At 33.1% G+C, this 22574-nt stretch overlaps 1 protein-coding gene across 2 annotated transcripts; it reads left to right on the top strand.

Annotated features, from left to right (window-relative positions):
- Window positions 1-1931: 1931 nt before the first annotated feature.
- On the top strand, window positions 1932-22124 carry LOC114331105 (probable serine hydrolase). Of its 2 annotated transcripts, XM_050650915.1 has the most exons (4): window positions 1933-1958; window positions 2049-2220; window positions 13450-13939; window positions 21507-22124. In XM_050650915.1, the coding sequence occupies exons 1-4, from the start codon at window positions 1948-1950 to the stop codon at window positions 21869-21871; spliced, it is 1038 nt and encodes a 345-aa protein (XP_050506872.1). In that variant the 5' UTR covers window positions 1933-1947; the 3' UTR covers window positions 21872-22124. The 2 variants fall into 2 exon arrangements, with proteins under 2 accessions (XP_028136375.1, XP_050506872.1); XM_028280574.2 differs by having other exon boundaries at window positions 1932-2220.
- The last annotated feature ends 450 nt before the right edge of the window (window positions 22125-22574 follow it).

The raw sequence follows: 22574 nt of genomic DNA, 5'->3' as shown, positions 1-22574 counted from the left end.
TAAGTCTCATAAGACAAGAAACTTGGTAGTCAGAGACAACAAATAATTTTAATAGCAGAAGTAGAGAGAGAACAGAGCGACACAGTAAAAGTAGAAGAAGAACTAACTGACTCAATTGAAGCTGGCAATGGGATAAGACGGAGATGCCCTGAGTCATTTATTGTTCAACTATTCATGGATGAAATAATAAAAAAAGTAAGAACCAAAAAAGGATACCAAATGGTACAAAAACAACTAAAAATAATCTGCTATGCAAACGATCGCTACGTTTTGAAGAACAAAATAATTTGTTTTTCAGGATGCGATCTGTGTAGCAATGTGCATGGCGAGGTGCGATGCTCCACTATATTTCTACGTTTTAAGTCTCATGACACATTCTCTTATAAAATTATGACATCATATCTCAGGTCTATTTCCACATTGAAATTAAATGTTGCTTGATTTTTGAAGTTATACTTTTTTAGGCGCGATTGAGAGTAAAATTTCATAATACTGCGCGCATGTGCACACAGACAGTATGGCGTTTAGTTGCTGAATCTTTCAAGTTATGTATAAATATATCAGTGCAAGAAAAGGTGTGAAAAGAATATATTAGTGTTTTTAGTAAATATATATTTATTATAATTTTTGTGTCTTTGGATTTGTCTTCCTCAGGAGTAAGATGAGTATTATTAAAACATTTTATTGTATATATATTTATTATTCTTGTCTGTTTGTTACCGTAAATTGTCATTAAGTACGTCATCCGAACCGATACAGACACAGTCCTCGTAGCGTATTTGGTACAGCATTCGGCCAGAGCTCGAGAGGTCTTGAGTTCGAGTCCGGAGCAATCCTATACTTTTTTTTATTTTTTTGAAAGCGGTAAGCACAAAATTAGTTTGGTGTTTAAAAAAATTAAAACAAACTGTTTTATAAAAGTATATTTATTTTTAAGAAATCATATAATAGAAGTATAACTTTTTACGTGCATACAAAGTACACACACATTCTTGTTTTTCTTTTATGAGACAAAAATCTCATTGTAGATTCGCACCTATGAATAATAATTATGAATAGGGCTTTTCATTCACAGTCATTTGTTTCGAGCTTCTGTCATATGTTATAGTTATATACGACATTTGACAGAAGCGCGAAACAAATGACAATCGATGAAAAGCCCTATAGATGGTAAAAAAAGCTCACCGGCCCGAGGGCCAGTCTGGGCTTGATACCTACTGCGTTTATAAAATTTAATAGATTGGTATAAATTATAACCGAAAGTTTTTTAATAAAAATGTCAAATATTAAAAACAAAATTTTATTGGGACCAATTTTCAGGTATAGTCCGGTTATAGATAAATGAGAAATTTAAAGAGATAGACGATAGACCAATTGGTGTATTACCACTTTAAATACACCAATTGGTCTATCTCTTTAAATTTTTCATTTATCTGTATTGGCCGGTTACAGATAAAAGATAAATTTAAAGAGATAGACCAATTGGTGTATTTAAAGTGGTAATACACTATTTGGTCTATCTCTTTAAATATCTCATTTATCTGTAACCAGACAATAACACCTTCCTGGTTTTTAAAATTTGCAAACCAATGAATTGCTGGAGCAAAGAAGGATGAGAGAGATCTAAGAGTTGCATCTGACTTCTAGCATGTCCAACGGGGTAAAATTCCAACGAAAAATTATTATTTTATTTATGGTAAATTATAGTTTTTTGCAAATATTAGGTACATACATTGTATAAACATGATAAAATATATTAGATGCATATAATTCTGACCTGACCAAAGTCCAGGTCCAGGGTTTATAGTGTGTCTAGACCTTGACCCTGTTTGAAGTTTTTAGAAAAAAACTTTGTAGTAATAGGTATTAGATAACATTAGTCATTTCGTCAATTATTGATACCACTTCATTTACGATTTAAGTAATATATTAACAAAGGTACATAAAATGTGCTCTATGTATGAATTACATTAAAAACTATTTCGTCACCTGACAGCAGTTATCAGTTCTTTTTTAAAAGTTAGGTTATAAGAAATGTTTTCTTCCAGATCTGCAGCAAGGCTGTTTAAAGTAAATAAATTTGGAAACATACATCGATATTCTTCATCGACGAAAAGGGAGTTCAAAGAAATAAAGATCAAGGTGCCGTGGGGATATGTAGCTGGAAAATGGTGGGAGCCCTATGATATACGACCTGTATTAACCATCCATGGCTGGCAAGTAAGTCACAGTCACTCATCTATGAAGTAAGTTGAATATTATGGAATTATTAAACAATGTTGTCATGAGAAATATACACAAAAAACGTTTAATAAATAGTAAATATTTTTAAAATCTACACAAACAAAAAACATTCTTATATACTCGTACATTGTAATTTATTCAGTACATAACTTTTTTTGAATGTTTGTGCTTTTTTGCTCATTATAGTTTGAACATTCAATTCTGAGAATTACAGATAATACACACAAAACAATAAATAATAATTACAAAAACCAAAAACACATTTTAATCAATATTTTAATTTAGTCTGGTTATAATAGGCAACTAACAATACAAAATTAAACATTTTCTACTCCTGCATAATGTTCATTAAAAAATTCTGTAGGTTATTTCTATATCGATTTAAAGTTAATTATTGTAAAATAAAATATAACAAAAGTGCAAAGAAACATTTTTTGTACATTTAAATCCATAATTAACTGTATAATCAAATATTTTTTAATAATCTATGCATAATAGGCAACTAACAGTACAATATAAAAAAGTATTGACTATACCCTGTTTTTAAACCAGGAGGAGTTAATTTAAAAGACAGATAAGAGACCCAATAATGTACAGACTTGTACAGACAATAATGTACATGCAAAGAAACATTTTTTGTACATTTAAATCCATAATTAACTGTATAATCAAATATTTTTTAATAATCTATGCATAATAGGCAACTAACAGTACAATATAAAAAAGTATTGACTATACCCTGTTTTTAAACCAGGAGGAGTTAATTTAAAAGACAGATAAGAGACCCAATAATGTACAGACTTGGCTAGGGATATGCCACTCAATGCATCAGGGTTTAACGTCGACATAGGATTGAGTGGTCTAGCCATCCTTGTCAGTAACATGCGCGGGATCGTTTGGTTAAAAGAGATAGATAGACCACCGATCGACTGTTTCCATGCTGTTTCCGCGTTACGCTTTTTTGGTGAGTATGCCGAGTCTACGCTTAATATGTCGATGGTAGACCGCTTTACAGCTTGCAAGAAAACTTGCTGCAATTTTTTGCATGCAAGACTTGCATGCAAGTCTATTGCATGGTCTTTTACAGCTTGCAACCCGGCTTGCATGCAATTTGAAAGTTTTACCCTTAACCTAACTTATAAACTTTTGTTTTTTTTAATTACTTTATTGCTGTTTATTTAACTTGGTAAATTTCGAAATGCCAAGACTATCAGAAATAATCAAATATAAAAGGAAAAAGGCGGTAGCAGCAACTTTAAGTATTATTATTGCTGCAGCCAGCCTTTTAGTCACTAATTTAGAACGCCGAGATCGGAGATGGTGAGTAAGATCTTAGTTGAACAAGAAGAGGGGTAATAATGTATCTCCAACAGAAGAATTTATCCAAGTAGATGATGAAAATGACTCTAATTTTCTAGGAATGAATGTACATTTTAATAAACCCTTGGGAAAAATTGAACAATTATAAAGAAATCTATATTTCGAAATACTATTTCTGCGAAACACAAATTAATTATTATCCTAAGGTACTTAGCTAGAGGAGAGAGAGCTTCCGTAACTTAATATACAATTTACAATAATTATAGAAAAGTGCATAATTATAGAAAAATGGCACTTTCTCAGAAAGTGCCATTTCATTATTCATTCATTTCCATCGTTGATATATTTCACAAACAGAAAACAGCTGATCGGCATGTATTCGTGAATCCGTGTCGTCAATGACATTTGATATTGTGGAAAAATCAAATTCACCTATTTAGACTTGCATGAAAACTTGCAGAAAAAATGGCACCAAACCGATTATCGCTCAATTGCAAGAAGTTGCATGCAATAATCAACTGACGACATACTGCGCATGCCTTTAGGCAACTTTCTTGCGTCTTGCAGGTAGAATTGCAAGCTGTAAAGCGCCCTAGGTAACATCTGACGGTTCTCTAAGTGTAGGGCTTTTCATTCACAGTCATTTGTTTCGAGCTTCTGTCATATGTCGTATAATATTAATATTCAGTCGTGTGATGGATGACCGAAGTTAAGTTTTAATAATATGAGTTAAAGTTAAGATAACTCTCAGGAATAACGTGCCCATAACTATATAGGTAAAATTTGGTGTGATGTATCGCTCGCAGTTATGAGATATATCATCAACGTTATATTAGAAAGAAGTTTTGAGGAACAAATTTTGAAGTAACAAAGAGAACCTATGTACAAATAGTACAAGTTGGAGTGAGCGCGAGAGATTGTTCCGAACATACCCGTCGTCGGCTACCGCCGATGACCGAACAGCAAACAGCTGTTTGGGTTCCTTGGTGTTTCTAAGTTGCTTTCAAACGGTAGATAGAAACAGGGTTGCCAGATTGGTGTATTTTCGAAAAATTTTGGGTTAAATTGAAAGCGTCTATTGAAATTTTTCTAAGCAGAAATTGTAGTGGGATTTTTTGGGGGCGGAAAATTATGGATGATTTTAAGGGGTCGTGGTAAATTAAATTTGCGAATGTACATAGAACTGTATATTATACTCCCATATAATCGAAGACGATAGGAACTATGAATTATTTCCATGGCCCTCGTTGATATTGTAGTATGAATTTTGCTTTACTGTTCTCTTCATTTGACTAATAATTTATTAAAATGCGGCAACAATTTAAATTTGGGGACTTTGGGGTATTTGAGCTTCAATTTCAGGGAATTTCAGTTTCTAAGTGGCGGATTTATAAAATATCATCTGGCAACTCTGGATAGAAAGCTCAGTAGGTACTATCCGACAAGCCAGAGGTGGCGCGTGACCTTGAGCGAAAATACACGGCGACAAATGCAGAATACGAGAAGGTCAGCCGCCAGTACTCGCTTGTCGCATTGTACTTAAAATAAAATTTCAACTTATATCGCTCGATTTGATTTTTGTATAATTTTTAAAATTGTATTACCCTTCTATTCTTAATTATTAAATTACTAGCTTCTAAATTCACTTGATTTCTGTCTAAAAACAAGTCAAAATATGAACCTAATCTTGCATAACTACAGAGTTATCTCATAACTTGAGGTTTAACGTCGCGTTATAAAGTGACCAGATAACTCAAGAACTGTCAAGAAATAACGCAAATAGTTAAGTTAAGTATGATACATCACACCAATTCGATGGTTATAACATAACTACAGGATAACTTTACGTTAACGATAACTTCGGTCATCCATCACAGGGCTGATTATATACAGAGTATACAACATATGACTGAAGCTCGAAACAAATGACAATCGATGAAAAGCCCTATTATTATGGTAGGCCGTCTGGCCATATTCTGTTCAGTCTTCTTTCAGCAAGTGGTTGGGTAAATAAACTATTTATCAATATGTTGGTGTGGTCAGTGGTGCGATTTTTATATTTTATTGAACGATTATGTTCTTGATTAGTGGGATGTCCAGCCAGACTCCAGACCATTGTGAAGTAATCTGGTTGGATACGTACCATGGAGCTTTACTTACCATACGGAGTATTTTGGATTGGAATGTTTGGAGTATCTTCGTATTTGAAGGTTTACTGCAGACCCATAATTCTATTCCGTATGACCAAACTGGCATGAAAATATCGCTTAGTAAAAGAGATAGATAGACCACCGATCGATGATTACCTGGTAATCATAGATATAATAAGGATAGACAGAGTGTCATGTTGAACGAAGTGACATCATCATTTTTTGGCTCAGTGCTGTTTCACTCTTACGCATAGTAAAGCTGCGACAGCAGGCCTCCGCTTCCGTGCTTATACCCCACTTAGTTTCATGTTAGTTTCTCGATACAATGTGCTAGAAAGAGAAACCGCAAACCTGTCCAAGAGATCTTGTCGTCAGGAAACGCGGAGTCTATGTTAATATACAGTATGGTGCAAATAGGGATTTTCATCGATTGTCATTTGTTTCGAGCTTGTGTCATGTGTCACATAATATTAATATATCTACGCCATACGTCTTTGGTTTGTATCATTGTTATATAGGGGTATATACCCATATACCCATAACGTATGATGTAGATATATTAATATTGTGTGACACATGACAGAGCTCGAAACAAATGACTGTGAATGAAAAACCCTATTAAAGGAATAAATTCGTTATTTTGTAAACTGGCGACTTTAAGGAAAAATCCCGAAACAGGCCGATTATTATTTTTTCCGTCGACCGTCCATTTATGATCAATAATTTTAACACCCTCAAAATCATTGATTAATGACCCCTATTAATGAATGATTTTCTTTTAATGAACGATTTCATTATAGGCAACACAACATACATTGCTTGCATAAATTAATTAAACGCTCTGTGATTGGCAGTGACCTGTGGTGTAGGCAACCAAACATATACCTATTTATATTCCCACTAAAAAATTTAAAATCAAGTAGCCGCTGTTAGTACTATCTGTCATTGTATGCCATTATTTACTTTATTGTTTAAAATTCTGTGTATTTGAAAAATCAAAAGATGGATATATCTTTGGCTTCGGAACTGAGAGTCATGGACCTAAAGAACAGTCGTCAACTGAAGTATTTCTGTCAGCAATGCTTGGAGGGCATGGCAGCTGTACCTAAATTATACAAAATCGTCAGCGAGTTACGCCTAGAGGTGAAACATCTTCAGGAAAGTATTGAAGCCAAACACACTTCTATACCACAATTAACTACTACACCGTCAATTTCGAATGATGAATCTATAATTAATGAAATTCAAGAGCGTAATGCTAGAGCTAGGAACATTATGATCTTTAATTTGCCAGAATCCCCAAATGACACTGCAACTGTGCGTTCAATCGTAAGTGAAGCCTCCAGTGATGAAATAAGTATTGTTAAGATAACCAGATTTGACAAGAAAAATAAAAATGGACATCGTTCTGTAAAGGTGGAGCTCTCAAGACCCCAGGATGTATTTGATGTGTTAAAAAATAAATATAATGTAAGCCGTGATAGACATATTTTCATAAGTGCCGACCTCACGCGTCTTCAACAAAACATCTTAAATAAGTTAAAAACTGAATTGGCAGAAAGGAAATCTAAAGGTGAGAAAGATCTAGTTATAAGGTATATTAATGGTGAGCCTAAAATAACCAAATATAATCAGCAAAAAAACTCGAAATGATCATTCCACAAGTTTCCAATACACTGAAAATCTACTGTCATAATGTAGGAGGTTTAAGGACAAAATTATCTGATTTCTCTGCAGCAGTTAATTGTTCTTGCTTTGATATATTTGTCATTATTGAAAGTTGGTTGAACGATGATTTCCTAGATAAGGAACTTTATTTGGTTAATTATCAGATATTCAGATGTGATAGATCTAATCTTTCAAGTACTCAAAGTAGAGGTGGAGGGATTTTGATACTTATTCATAGAAAAATAAAAGCTTTTAGAATGAGCCTCATAAACAATTCAGTGGACCAGTTATTTATATCTTGTTCTGTTTTAAATTTTAATTTTATCATTGGTGGCGTGTATATTCCTCCTAACAGTCCAAATAATTGCTATCTATCACATGTTGAAACGATCGAAGATTTGAGAATTCAGTATAATAAATGCAACTTTTATATTTTTGGTGATTTTAACTTGCCTAATATAACTTCCGATTTAAATAATATATCACCATCTCAGATGAATGAAAACATTTCTAGTGTAGCACAATGTTATGCTTTTCTTGATTTTAAACAGCATATTACTATTCCTAACTCTAATAATAAGTTTTTAAATCTACTATTTTCGAATGTGGATAGTATTCTAGTTTCATCTGCAATAGATCCTATTTTTTCTGAATCTAGCCATCACAAACCATACTCCTTTGATTTACCTATATCGGGCATTACAAATAATTTACTGTGCCAAGAATTTTACTATGATTTCAGAAACGCTGATTATATTAGCTTACAGAATTATTTGGGACCTATCAATTGGCACAAGTATTTAAATTTAAATGACATAAATACTGCAGTACACAATTTCTATCATATTCTGAGTATGGCATTAAATCTTTTTGTGCCCAAAAAGAAAAGTAAGGTATCAACTTTCCCAAAGTGGTTCAATGCTGAGTTGAGAAATTTAATCATCCAAAAGAAAATAGCTCACAAAAATTGCAAGAATACTGGCAATCGCTGTTATTACATAGAATTTTCAAAGTTACGTAGTCAATGTAATATTTTATCTAAAGAATGTTTTGTGAATTACAAAAAAGACCTTGAAAATAATTTTAATAACCGATCCCAGGTCATTTTGGAGATTTTTTAGCCGAAAAAATAATCTATAATGATGTTCCTAATAATATGTATCTAGCTGATAAAAAAGCTGTGAATGGTGATCAGATAAGTGAACTTTTTGCTGTTTACTTCTCTGAAGTTTATGTTTCTTCCCTGGATGTAAGTTATCATGACACATTTAATAATTATTCATCTATAAAGTGTGATTCTTTGACAGCGGAAGTTATTTTTGACGGTTTGTCAAAACTTTCTAATAATGTAACAGCTGGACCGGATGGTCTTCCCGATTTTTTCTTGAAAAACTGTGCTTACAGTCTAACTCAACCATTGTTTGTTCTATATAACTTATCCTTGAAATTAGGCATTCTTCCTGATAAATGGAAAACTAGCCATTTAATTTTAATTTTTAAATCTGGCGACAGAGAAAATATAGAAAATTACAGAGGTATATCTAAACAATCGACCATTCCTAAACTACTTGATAAGTTGATTTATAACCATATTAGTTTTACTTGTCAACAATTAATAAATAATTATCAACATGGCTTTATGCACAAGAAATCCACAACTACAAACTTACTATCTTATGAAACATCTATTATCAGAGATCTGGAAAGAAAATGTCAGGTAGATTGTGTATACACAGACTTTTCAAAAGCCTTTGATAGGATTGACCACTACTTACTGCTACATAAACTTAAGGCATATGGTTTCAGCGATCAGCTTTTAAAGTGGTTTGATAGCTATTTAATAGGTCGCACACAAAAAGTCAAACTGGGTTCATTTATGTCAGATGCAATACAAATAAAATCTGGAGTTCCACAAGGTGCTCATTGCTCGCCCCTTCTGTTCAATCTATTTATTAACGACATAGGTGAATGTTTTAATCACTCTAAGTACTTGCTATTTGCTGATGATTTGAAGATTTACAGATCTATCAAAGATCATGAAGATTGTAGTCTCCTTTAAAACGATCTCAATAATTTAGTTGAGTGGTGTAACAAAAACAGACTCTTTTTAAACATTAATAAATGTCATTTCATTAGCTTCCACAAAGTTGCAAAAAAATATCAATCATCATATGTCATCGACAGTAAAGCGCTCTCTTATGTTAAAACAGTAAAGGATTTAGGAGTAATATTCGATGAAAACTTAACGTTTGTGGATCACATTAACTATGTGACAGCAAAGGCTTCAAAAGTACTGGGTTATATACTTCGCAGTTGTGCTGATCTTTCCCTTAATACAATAAAGGCTGTTTACTCATCATTGGTTATATCTATATTAGAATTCTCCTCTATTGTCTGGTCACCATTTTATAATGTTCATGTTGTTTGTCTCGAGAGAGTTCAAAATAAGTTTTTAAGATTTGCAGCATACAGATTGGGATATAATGTTACTGAACTAAACCACAACTATACCATCATCCGTAGTGATCTCAATTTGCACTCCTTAAAAGACCGTAGAATTATAAATGATCTAGCTTTTATTTATAAACTATTAAATTAAATAGTGAAATCAATTGTCCTGATTTATTAAAATTAATAAACTTTAATATTCCAAACCATAATCTGAGAAATAATAACTTGTTCCATGTACCTCATCATTCAACAAACTATGGTCTTAACTCACCAATAGATAGAACTTTAAGTCGCCCGAATGATTTGGACATCGATTTATTCTCTTCTTCCAGTCGAGTATTTAAAAACCGACTAAAATCAATTTTTCCGTTCAGCACTTATGTTTAATATTTAATATTATATTTTCAGTGGATTTGTTAATTTTTGCCATGGATAATGCTTTTGTATTATGTAATGTGTTAATTTTTTATTGTCTGTAGTTAGTTGATTAATGTCAGTTTATATTATATTATTATGTATTGTCACTGCATAACGTGGATTGTGTGTATGTTAAATTTAGTTTTATTGTAATGTACTTACTACAGTTTTATGCTGTCACACTTTCATTTAATTCATTTAATTTTGTTTTTAGTTTTTTACTGTTTTACTGGACTTTACTAATACTACTTTTACTTCTACTTATTGTTTATATATGTATATTTTTTTTAAATTGGGGAAACCCGTAAATAAATAAATAAATAAATAAATAAATAAATAAATCTTTATTTCTGAAAAGTACGGTCGACGGAAAAGTTTTGTAACGAACTCGTGAATTAAAATGGCGATTAACAATCTCGAACATTAACGCGTGAGAGCGGAGCGAGCAGTATCTCAATTGTTAATCTCCCTTATTAATACACTTGTTGGTTAAATAACTATTAAATTACGATATTTTGGCATATATTTAAAACCAGTGACGTCATCCACCTGGGCGTGATGACGTAGTCGATGATTTTTTTTAAACAAGAATAGGGGTCGTGTGCTAGCTCATTTGAAAGGTTATTAATTCTCTATTCAGTAGTATAACCATTTACATAATTATTTATACAGCGTGTCCAAAAATGTTTTTAATTAAATTATTTGACAAAAAGAAGAAGAATATAATGTAATTTATTTAATTCAGAATACATTTTATTGCTGTCAGAAATCAGAAAAATATGTTTATTTCAGAAATAAACATTGCTTTTTGCTTATATTAAATGCTCAAACTTCCAAGAAGGAAGTTGCTAACGGGAGCTGGCTTGAACATTGAATTTAATCGAAAAGCAATGTTTATTTGTGAAATAAACAATTTTTTCTGTTTTGGGGCAACAGTAAAATGTATTTTGAATTAAATAAATAACATATTATTCTTCTAATTTTTGTCAAAAAATTTACTTAAAAATTATTTTCTGGACACCCTGTATAAATAATTATGTAAATATTTATATTAATGAATAGAGAATTGAATAACCTTTCAAATGAGCCAGCGCACGACCGCTATTCCTAGTTAAAAAAATCATCGATTACGTCATCTCGCCCAGATGGATGTCACTAGTATGACATATATGCCAAAAAATCCTAATTTAATCGACCTGTTGGTGACGTCACTAGTGTACTATATATGCCACAATATCATAACTTAAAAATAAAAACCGACCTGTTTTGGGATTTTTCCTTGTAGTCGCCGGTTTACGAAATAACGAATTTATTCCTTTCATTTGCACCATACTGTATATTGTTTATGGTAAGGATAGACACGATAGACAAGGCACACTGAGCAAAATACCGTAACGCGCGGGCAGTCGATCGGTGGTCTCTCTATCTCCTTTAACCAAGCGATCCCGCGCATGTGGCAGACAAAGATGGCTAGACCACTCCAAGTGAATATTGACCAATGACGTCCTTGATAAATATCGGCGTTACACCTCGATGCACAGAGCGGTCCATACCTTACCTAGTCTATTTTTATTATGTCTATGGGAGTAAACTTGCCTGATGTTGGACCAATTACGCGGTAAATTTGAATTACTCCTTCTTCTTCTTCTTCTTCTTCATGTGCCTTGTCCGTTGCGACGTTGGCTATCATCATAGCAATTTTAATTTTGTTTGCGGCGTTTCTTAGTCCAAACCATTGTCGTAAGTTTTAAAGGCATGAGTGTCTTCTTCTTCCGGGCCCGCGTTTGCTTTCTATTTTACCCTGTATTATCAGTTGAAGTATATGATATTTTATGTCTCATAATATGTCCCAGGTATTCAAGTTTCCGTTTCTTAATTGTGAAAGAGATTTCTTTTTGTTTTCCCATTCGGCGCAATACCTCCACGTTGGTGGTGTGAGTCGTCCAGGATCTTTTGAGGATACGTCGATACACCCACATACACCCCATAGTAGGAATAACTCCTACTAGTTTAAAAACAGGGTATTTATACAGGGTTCAAATGAAAACTAATGAGTTTACAATAGAATCGAATCGATGTACTTATAATATACAGTGAGCACGTAAAGGTTGGAATAAATTCATTTTCTCGAGAATGGACGATTTTGGAAAAATATCCCGAAACAGGTCAATTTTTATTTTTAAATTGCGACTTTTTGGCATATGTATCATACTAGTGACGTGACCCATCTGGGCGTGATAAAGTCATTTATATTTTTTTTAATGAGAATAGGGGCCGTGTGATAGCTCATTTGAAAGGTAATTCAATTCTCTATTCAGTAATATAAACATTAACATAATTATTTATACAAGGTGCCCAAAAATTTTTTTTTTAAATTAAATTCATTGACATAAAATGGAGACTGTGTGTAATTTATTTAACTCAAAATACATTTTACTGCTATCAGAAAACAGGAAATATTAGGTTTGTTCTAGCAAACAGTCAAACTAGTCAGAAACCGTCAGCAAACAGTTGGTCAGTGAGAGAACATAATACAGTCAGCAGTGCTATCCCCTCTACTCGCGCTGGTCCACTATTCGCTGATGGTTTCAAACCGTTTGAAACTGATGCTAGAACAAACCTAATGTTTAATTGACAAATAAATATTGTTTTTTGCTTAAATTAAATATTAAAGGCGCCACCCACCTTCCTCTTGACAGTTTGGACGTTTAATTTAGGCGAAAAGCAATGACTATTTTTCAAATAAACATTTTTTTTCTGTTTTCTGAGAGCAGTAAAATGTATTTTGAACTAAATAAATTACATGCATTCTTCTTTTTATGTCAATAAATTTAATTAAAAAAAATTTTTTTTGGACACTCGGTATAAATTATTATGTAAATGTTTATATTCCTGAATAGAGAATTAAATTACTTTTTAAATGAGCTATCACACAACACCTATTCCCATCTAAAAAAATCATCGATAACGTCATCACGCCCAGATGGGTGACGTCACTAGTATGATATTTATGCCAAAAAGTCGTAATTTAAAAATAAAAATTGACCTGTTTTGGGATTTTTTTCCAAAATCGTCCATTCTCGAGAAAATGAATTTATTCCAACCTTTACGTGCTCATTGTATATTTTGGAAGTGGTTTGCCGAATAAAATTTGATTTTTCTTTTCAATTAAGTGTTAGTTTATATAAATTAATTTTAGGATAATTGCCAGTCCTTCGACAGACTAATACCTCTGCTTAACAAAAATGTAGGCTTCTTAGCCATAGATTTACCAGGACATGGCTACTCATCAAAATTTCCGAACGGAATGCTTTATCATCTCGCAAATTACTTACTGATCATTAAAAGCCTATCAAAAACCTTTGAATGGCCGAACACATCATTGATGGGACACTCACTCGGTGCTGTCACGTCATACATCTATTCAATGCTCTACCCTTCGGAAGTAGACTATTTGATATGTTTAGATGCAGTTAAACCTATGGTCAGTAAAAAACAACACCAGCATTATGCGGCAGCACTCGAAAAATTTTTCAAATATAATAATTTCTTAACTAGTGGAGAACCCCCCAGTTATACCATAGAAGAAATATCGAAATTAGTTTCAACAGCCCATAGACATTCTATTTTGCCCGAAAATGCGAAATATATCTATGAAAGAAATATAGCTCCTTCTGAAGTCCATCCAGGTAAGATATAGGTGTACGTAGTATAGGTTTTTTTGTTTAAAGTGTTAGGTTCTTCTATATTATCAATAATAAAATGCATGATCTTCACTTTATGCACTGAGTCTTAGAAATAATTACGTGGTGCTAACTGCATTTTAGCAGCTAGGTATATACTCTTACCCAATGGCGCTACAGCGTTAAAGAGCAACGACCTGCCTCACGATATCTCTCCATGCTTCCCCGTTATTAATTCGCTACTCCACCATCATCGAGTTTCCAATCTCTTTAGGTCATTCTGTATGAGGTCTTCTATCTATCTGAGTAGGGATATTCTTCGTGGGTGTATTCCAAAGGGCAACTGCGGTTCCTTAACGTAAAATTGCTGAAAATTATCCACGCCAGAATACACTCTAAACTGGAGCTGGATATTAGTGACACTCAATATGGGTTCCGCGCAATGGTATGGGTACCAGAGAGGCATTATTCTCCTTCAACGTGCTGGCACAGAGATGTTTGGATGTTAACCGTCCTCTTTACTTCTGTTTTATAGACTACAATAAAGCGTTTGATAAAGTAAAACATGATCGACTCATGGAAATTCTGAAAACTATAAACGTAGATGAAAGAGATTTAAGACTAATAACACACCTCTATTGCAATCAGCGAGCAATAGTAAGAATTGAAAAAGAATCATCTGAAGAAATGGAAATAAAGAGAGGAGTCAGGCAAGGCTGCATACTATCACCTCTATTATTTAACGCTTAATCTGAAGAGGTAATGCGAGAAACTCTGGAAGATGAAACAGTCGGCATAAGAGTAAATGGAGTCTTAGTTAACAACATCAGATATGCAGATGATACAGTAATAATAGCCGATAGTTTACAAGACCTGCAAAGACTCATGAGTCATGAGTAAAATAGTAAGGTGTAGTAGGGAGTACGGACTCTCTCTTAATATCAAAAAGACGAAGTTTATGAAAATTAGTAAAAACAACCATAATACTAACGAAATCTTAATAGTAGAGGGCCAACAGATCGAAAGAGTAAAAAAGTACACTACCTAGGAACACTTATAACAGAAAATAATGATTACACTGCAGAAATCAAAGTCAGAATCGAAAAAGCACGTTCTAATTTTCTGAAAATGAAAAAGGTCCTATGTAGCCTAACAAAATGTTGCGTATACAGTGTACTATACTATGGAGTGGAATGATGGACATTAAATGTAGAGACAATGAGACGACTTAACGCCTTTGAAATGTGGACCTATAGAAGAATTATGAGGGTTTCCTGGGTAGATAGAGTTACGAACAACGAAGTACTGAGAAGAATAGGTAAAGAGAAGGAAGTTGAACTTACAATTAAAGAAAGAAAACTACAGTATCTCGGACATGTGATGCGGGGCGAGAAGTATGGCATCCTGCGAGTCATAATGCAAGGAAAGATAGATGGCAGAAGAAGCATAGGAAGAAGACGAATTTCATGGCTGAAGAACCTGAGAGAATGGTTTGGATGCAGCTCAAAACAACTATTTGGAGCTACTGCCTCAAAAATTAAACTAGCTATGATGATTTCCAACCTCCGTAGCGGAGATGGCGCCTGAAGAAGAAGAAGAAGAAGAACGTAAAATTAGGTATTCCGATGACATAGCGATAGTGGCAGATAATATCGGAGATGTCTTTTAAATCTAAATCATATCTCTCTCTCTCTCTCTCTCTCTCTCTCTCTCTCTCTCTCTCTCTCTCTCTCTCTCTCTCTTACAAGTGAAACTTTGGGTTTGAAAATAAATATCAAGGAGACAAAAACAATGATTATAGGTAAGAATAATTACCCAAAAGCAAATATATATGTAGCTGGAGAAGAAATTGAACAAGACAGGCAGTTTAAATACTTGGATTGTCTGCTAAACGATCGTTGGGACCCTGAGACTGCAATAAAGTTTAGAGTAGAACAAGCTAGACATGTTTTCTTGAAACTTCGTAAATTTGTAACTGTTGGATTGCAAGTTGGATTTCAACCTGAGATAAAAGATGCTATATTCTGTGTTAGGTTTACTCTGTTCTCTTGTAGGGAATGGAACATGGACGTTAAAGACCAGATCCATTAACAAACTTGAAGTTTTTGAAATGTGGTGTCTGTGTCGAATGCTTAAAATTTCATGGAAGGAGAGAGTCAGAAATGAGGAAGTATGAAGAAAAGCGGTCTCCAAATGATTGACTCACTCTTTTGTCTGGAGTATCCTGAGGTGATCTCCTGGTATATGATCTGTGAGAGTTTGAAGTAGGTATCAGTAATCACAAACTCTTGTTCTGCTGCAAATTCAGCCAGTTGGTCTGCTATCACCTATAGTCAAAGTTAGATCTTTTTTGGGGAGGTTATTAAGGTGACATTTCTCTACAGAATGCTTAATCTGGATCTGAATGCTTTAAACATTTGACCTGTTGATGACCGAAAAGATATTTCCGTCTCGTAGTTGTTCTTCTCAGTTAGATCTTGGTATACGATTCCTGTGATCAGTAACATCTTCTCTATGATCTGTCCCAGAATTTTACTGTGGGTACTTTTCTTCTTAAAGTGCCCTCTTCTCAATGGAGGTGGCTATTGCATGTGCAAACTCTTCTCTGTCTTCAGATGTTCTTATTATCTGTTCAAAATTTAGCCCTGTCCATTGTCGGATGTTTCTGAGCCACAATAGTCTTTTCCTTCCTAGTCCTCTTTTCCCTCGATTTTCCCTTTTACTATAAGTTGAGCACTTTCACTGTGTTGAAAAGTTCTCTTTCCTTGCCTATTTATTCTATGCAGCACTTCTTCGTTTGGTGTATGCGATGTCCATGAAATTTTGAGGATTTTCCGGTAGATCCACATTTTAAACGCCTCCAATTTATTTACGGCTGATGTTTTAACGGTCCATGTCTCAACTGCATAGAGAAGAGTCGACCAGACGTAGCATTTTGATAAACGTAGTCGAATTTCCAGTTTTATTCGAGAATCACAAAGCAGTTTTTTGATTTTTTCAACAAATTTTCTGGCCTGTTTTATTCTCGATTTTATTTCTAGATCAGGATTTAGGCTGCTATCGATCCAACATCCCAGGTACTTAAATCTATTGACCTGTTCTAAAATGTGCCCATTTATTGTGAAAGGTACATTTTGGTTTTTTAATGTTTATTTTCATACCAAATTGCTCACAGGTCGAGTTAGTCTTGTCGAGGAGCCGTTATAGACCCAAGTCGAAATCCGCAATCAACACCATATCATCGGCGTATCTGATGCTGTTGCTATTTACGCCATTCACCTTGACTCCATCTTTGGAATCCTCCAGTGCCTCTTTAAATACAAACTCGGAGTAAAGATTAAACAGCAGGGGCGACAGAACACATCCTTGTCTAACTCCCCTCCCAATTTCTACTTCTGCGGATGTGGAACCTTCGATCCTCACTCTGGCGTTGTGGTTCCAGTACCTACAAGTTTTTAAGTAATTTGATGTCTTTTCCATCTAAATCCACTTCTTGCAATCGTTCTAATAGTAGGTCGTGTCTTACTCTATCAAATGCTTTTTCGAAGTCTATAAAGCATATAAATATATCTTTCTGTTGATCGTAGCATTTCTGGGCGAGAACTAGTAAACTGAAGAGGGCTTCTCTCGTTCACATGCCGGCTCTGAATCCAAACTGATCGTCTCAGATGATTGTTTCGCACTTTCTATAGATTTGATTATGCTTATGCGCGACTTTTAATAGGACTTTTACTGCATGACTCATAAAGCTTATCAGACGTAACTCATTGCAGTGTAGTGGGTTTGCTGTGGAGTGAGTACTCTACGAGTCTTTAATGCAATGGTTTTCTGTGGTGGTCTTTGCATCCTTTTTTGAATTGTCAGTCTAAGCAGGGCCGCGTTTAGGTCAATTGCCGCCCTAGGCAATTCTCTAGTAGCCGCCCTTCAAAAATGTACCATTTTTGCGAAAAAAAAATGCAAGCAGAATTGTTTATTTAGGGAGCATTCAAGTATTACGTATCGCGATTTTTGAAGATTTTTGACGCCCCCTCCCCCCTACGTATCGCAATTTTTGAAGATTTTTGCCCCCCCCCCCAACCTGCGTTACGTAATACTTGAACGGGCCCTTAAATAAGAAATGTATTGCTTGGAAATGTATTAAAAATATTCTTTATTTTACATCAAGCGTAATGTTACATATTACTATTGTAAAAAGACGTCATGCATTTATTTTGACAATATTACTATATGACATGACAGTTCTTACAAAGGACAGAAACTTGTCACTCACTGCTGCCAACACAACATTTCAAAGGTTTGTTCCCACAGTTCAGTGTACTCTAACACCCTTCCTCAAACCTGTAAAATGCTTGCGGTGGTAAAATAAAAATATCGTTTGCTAAAAAGAAGTGTTTCAGGAATTCAATTCGGACTTTGCGGTTTGTTTTAGTTAAACGATAAAGTACCTTCGGTCTAATTACTGGACTGCGTACTCTCAATAGCTTTGGTATTAATTACTGGACTACACATATTTAAACCTTTTGTTTTGTTGAAAACTCGGAAGTGATTTAGTGCCAATTTGTTTCAAGGTTATATTTAATACAGTGTCTGCAGAAACTAAAGTCTTGGATGTATTTTATTTAAATTTGGACATACCAGCAACTTGGCAAGTATTTTCCAATTTTACTGCATGCAAAACCATTCGTATAATTTTCACTCTACGCAAAATAGAGACTTATAGAGACCTTCATGAACATTTGATGTCGACAAATAATTTCGAGTACCTAATCGAAATATTCCTCCCCACTTTTTTTAACACGCCCTGTATATACATATTATAATCATTTTATTTTGATACAGTAAAATCCAATATTTTCACCGAACATAAAATACAGGAAATTAAATATTTTTACTTTTCAAGCAATCGGAATTAAATATTAACGCCCCACTGTTGCACTGTTTGAGGTCCACTGATCATATCTTAATTACATATCGGCCGACATAGGGTAAAAGGACTTTAGTATAAATATAGGATAGGAATGTGTTGCGATAACAGTAGCCGTTATTTTTTAACTGTTATTTAACTGAAGCTGTTTCACACTGTTACATCATTTTCATAATAACTGAAATATTCAGGTATAGTCCGTTCGCTAAACTCAGACACAACTAGCTAGTGATTTTTGTACCTAACTTTGTCAATTTAGTAAAATTGGCAAAAAATAATTACTAAATAGTTAGTAACTTTGCCAATTTTGGCAAAATTGGCCAAAAAAAAATATGTACTAAAATAACTAGCCAGTTGTGTCTGAGTTTAGCGAACCGACTATAACTGACTACTTTTTTAGTTATTGTAGCCCTATAGGAAGAAAACCTACCCGTGTCCTGTCTAGAGTTCACCTCCGTTTTTTAATTATTAACAATTTAATTTGTATGTAATTTCTACATAGATTACATAAATATGCAATTTTATTATAAATGTATTAATTAATAAAGGGTTTACTTTGTTTAAACATTCCTTGAAAAAATTATTTTTTTCCAAATATCTATTTTCTTAATCATATCATTAATGATCATAGGAAAAGTTAAAGTATATTTTAATAAATAAATTATTTTTATTAAATAATAATTTATTGAACATAATTTACTAATTTATTCATTAAAATATACCTTAACTTTTTCTGTGATTAATAATGATAGTATCATTACCAAAAATGAATTTTTGAGATAAAGATTATTTTTTCAAAAATTGTTTAAAAAAATTAGACTGTTTATTAATTAATAATTGTCTAGACAAATTGCATATTTGTAATGTACACAAAAGTACATACAAATTGAAAGAAGAAATATCAAAATCCATTGAGTAGATCCCAAGATATAGAAAATGGTAGTAGTTTCAAGTTGCTTTTTTAGTTTTTGAACTCGTGCATTTTTCGGCTCCCGCCAGGTAGCTGACAACTGTTTTAATTTTTGACCTATAGGATGAAAACCTACATGTTTCCTGCCTAGAGTTTGCGTTCGTTTTTTAATTATTAACAATTTAGTGCAATCAACGCAGAAGCTCCCCCTTCACTTACTACGACTAGTCATCATTTGAACTACATTTTTAAAAATTCGAGTAAAATATCATCTTTCCGAATACCTATCTAAGAAGATGTTTTCTACGGACAAAGTTTTTAATGTTATTGTAAATGTTTATAAACTAATATTTTTTACTACATTAGATAATTTTTTATCTTTTGTTAATACATTTTGATAGTATCACTTTTCTACTTTCATTTGGCATACGCATCTTCATTATTTTCTGTCATTTGTTATTGCAAAATAAAGGTCTCTGGGATAAACAAATAGAATACCTAACTTTTAAACTAATTAATGGATCGGTTTCAAGTTTTGGGAGTTTGTTATGTACCCCAATACCCAACTTTGAGTAAAGTGAAACACTACAGTTCTAAGTTAGTTTTAGTCAAAGTTATTAATAAATAACGATTTTCAGTTATTTTGCAGTTTAGGAAGCAAGAAATTAACTTTTTGACTTTCAAAATCGTCATTTTGAAGGTTTTTCAATGTTATAAAAAAATAAATTTTGTAATTTTATGTCAACTATTTAGCTTTTTAATTGAGTGCAAAAAATGAAAAAAATCGCGTTGATTGCACTAAATTGTTAATAATTAAAAAACACGAACTCAGGAAAGGACACATGTAGGTTTTCATCCTATAGGTCAAGTCAACAATAACTAAAAAAGTCAGCTACCTTGATATTTCATTGTCCCGAACATGGTCTATTTCTTGCGTATTTCCCTGGCTGGAGTATTATATCAGTGCGACGACACGAATGTAATGTTATGTACTTGTAATAATACAGTTTGAAAATCCCAACTCTAACTCGATTTCCTACATAAATCTTTAGTTTCTGCAAATGTGTAATATTGCTGTGTTCTGTTCACTGTTCAGTCAATCATCGTCTTTGCCGAGCTTTTGGCGGCCCAATAATCACTAAATTTATGACTTCCGTTTTTTTGGATGAATAGTGTTAGGTTTAAGATAACATAATGCTATGTTTGTTTTATTTTTGATATGAATGCAATTTCTTTTATTTAAAAACGAATGCCCACTTCTATTTCATTGATGGATGAATGATGAATATACATATTTATTTGGTATTCGATTTTAATTTTTAAATACAAATATATTTTTGTACAGTATTTTTGCCGCCCCAGGGGCGTCATTTGATAGGGTTAGGGGAGGCAGTTGCCCCCCCTGAAACTGAAAATTACTGAAATTTACAAAAAATACTTTCAGTTTTTTTTTAACATTACATCATATCTAATGTATTGTATGACGCCCCTGTGCCGCCCCCTCACAATTTGCCGCCCTAGGCAGCTGCCTATATTGCCTAATGGATAAAGCAGCCCTGAGTCTAAGGACAAAAGAGTACCCTTAATAATTCGTTCTCCCGGCACATATTTGATTTTCATTTGTGTAGAAGATTGCTTGTTTTCTAAATGGCAAGGTTAACTATATTTATTATTACTCGTAATTTGTTATATTTTATATTATTCTTTGTATCTATTAACAGTAATTTATCGTTTTTAAGGCAAATACTATTTCACCAGAGATCCGAGACTGAAGACTGGTTCATTTACCACATATTGCCAAAGAGATTTGGTTGAATTAGCCCAACATATCACTATGCCTATTTTTATAGCAAAAGCTAAGGATTCAATCTATTACGAGGACAAGGAGAACTTTTATGAAGTCATCGATGTCATAAAAAGATCAAGTTCCGATTGTGATTTTCATTATGTTCCTGGTAGTCACCATGTGCATCTAAACCATCCAGAAAATGTTTCTGATTTAATCAATAATTTTATTAGGAAAAATAGTGTAAAAGATAGGACTAAGGGTGGCATTACTGAAGACATAATCGTGAATAATGAAAAAAGGATGGAGGGTACCTAGAAACACGATGTCAGAGATGCAGTTCCAAAAATGATACGCATGCAAAAATTATTTATCAACGAGACCATAAAAAGCTTCAACCGCCAATTTAAAAAGACATGATATCCTTCTTTAGTTGTTTTTGATTGGAAGAATGGTGTTAAATAACTAAAGAACAAGAAAAAATAAGAGACCATAATTTGTAAATAGTGAAAAAATAAATATAATTTATTAATAAACTATGTATTTTGAATTTATTAAATTTTTTGTTAAATCGGTTGTTTATTTTTGATAGTTTAATTACATAATTTCAATCAGAAAAAAAATTGAAGACCTATTTACAAAAACAACATAACTGTATTTTTAAGATTTCTTTAATTTGTTAGTGTAAAAGCCTAATTTCTATGAAAGAATTTGGAAATTTTAATGATAATTATTTATAATTATGATAGATATAATATCTATAAATAATATGTATAAATATTATCATTAAAATTTTCAACTGTTTCATAGAAATTGTATTTTTACACAAAAAATTACAGAAATCTTAAAAATGCAGTTATGTTGTTTTTGTAAATAGGTCTTCAATTGTCATTATAGGGGATTATAGGGGATTTATAATCTTTTCCATATATACGTTCAGTCCAGAACTTGCTGGTCTCTCCCATTCGAATTGAATAGGTATGTATATTAAGACAATACAAAGAAATATGCAAGTAGACTG

Source organism: Diabrotica virgifera, chromosome 5 (genome assembly GCF_917563875.1).
Source record: "Diabrotica virgifera virgifera chromosome 5, PGI_DIABVI_V3a".
In the NCBI taxonomy this organism is placed as follows: domain Eukaryota; kingdom Metazoa; phylum Arthropoda; class Insecta; order Coleoptera; family Chrysomelidae; genus Diabrotica; species Diabrotica virgifera.
The sequence above is the reverse complement of the archived record's forward strand: the minus strand, read 5'-3'. Positions and strand labels throughout refer to the sequence as shown.